The sequence below is a fragment of the Aptenodytes forsteri genome, unplaced genomic scaffold, assembly GCF_000699145.1.
Source record: "Aptenodytes forsteri isolate BGI_AS27 unplaced genomic scaffold, ASM69914v1 Scaffold255, whole genome shotgun sequence".
Lineage (NCBI taxonomy): Eukaryota > Metazoa > Chordata > Aves > Sphenisciformes > Spheniscidae > Aptenodytes > Aptenodytes forsteri.
The window spans coordinates 4,608,064-4,608,335 of NW_008794888.1; the positions used below are offsets into that span (position 1 = coordinate 4,608,064).

The 272-nt window shown below is 72.1% G+C and overlaps 1 protein-coding gene across 1 annotated transcript in view; it reads right to left on the bottom strand.

Annotated features, from left to right (window-relative positions):
• The window catches only part of LOC103895412 (ciliogenesis-associated TTC17-interacting protein), a 6,082-nt gene that overhangs the window by 4,037 nt on the left and 1,773 nt on the right, over window positions 1–272 (bottom strand). The window contains 1 exon segment of the mRNA XM_019470910.1: window positions 118–224. Coding sequence (XP_019326455.1) covers window positions 118–224 — 107 coding nt within the window.

Here is a 272-nt window from a genome sequence, read left to right on the forward strand (position 1 = left end):
AGGCCCCCCGCCATGCAAGAGAGTGTCAGGGTGCAGCATCCCCACTGGGGAACCCCGCGAGGGGCTGGGGTGGGGGGGCTGCAGGCAGGGGACCCCCCCTGGCCTCACCGTGCTCCTCTTCTCCTGGCGCTGCTGCGTCGCCCACCGCAGCTTCTGCTCCAGCGCGGGGTTGTCCAGCTCCAGGAGGCTGGCGAAGGTCAGGCACTCCAGCGCGTACTCGTGGCCTGTGGACCGCTGTACCCCTTAGCATCGCCCCCGCCCGGCTCCCCGGC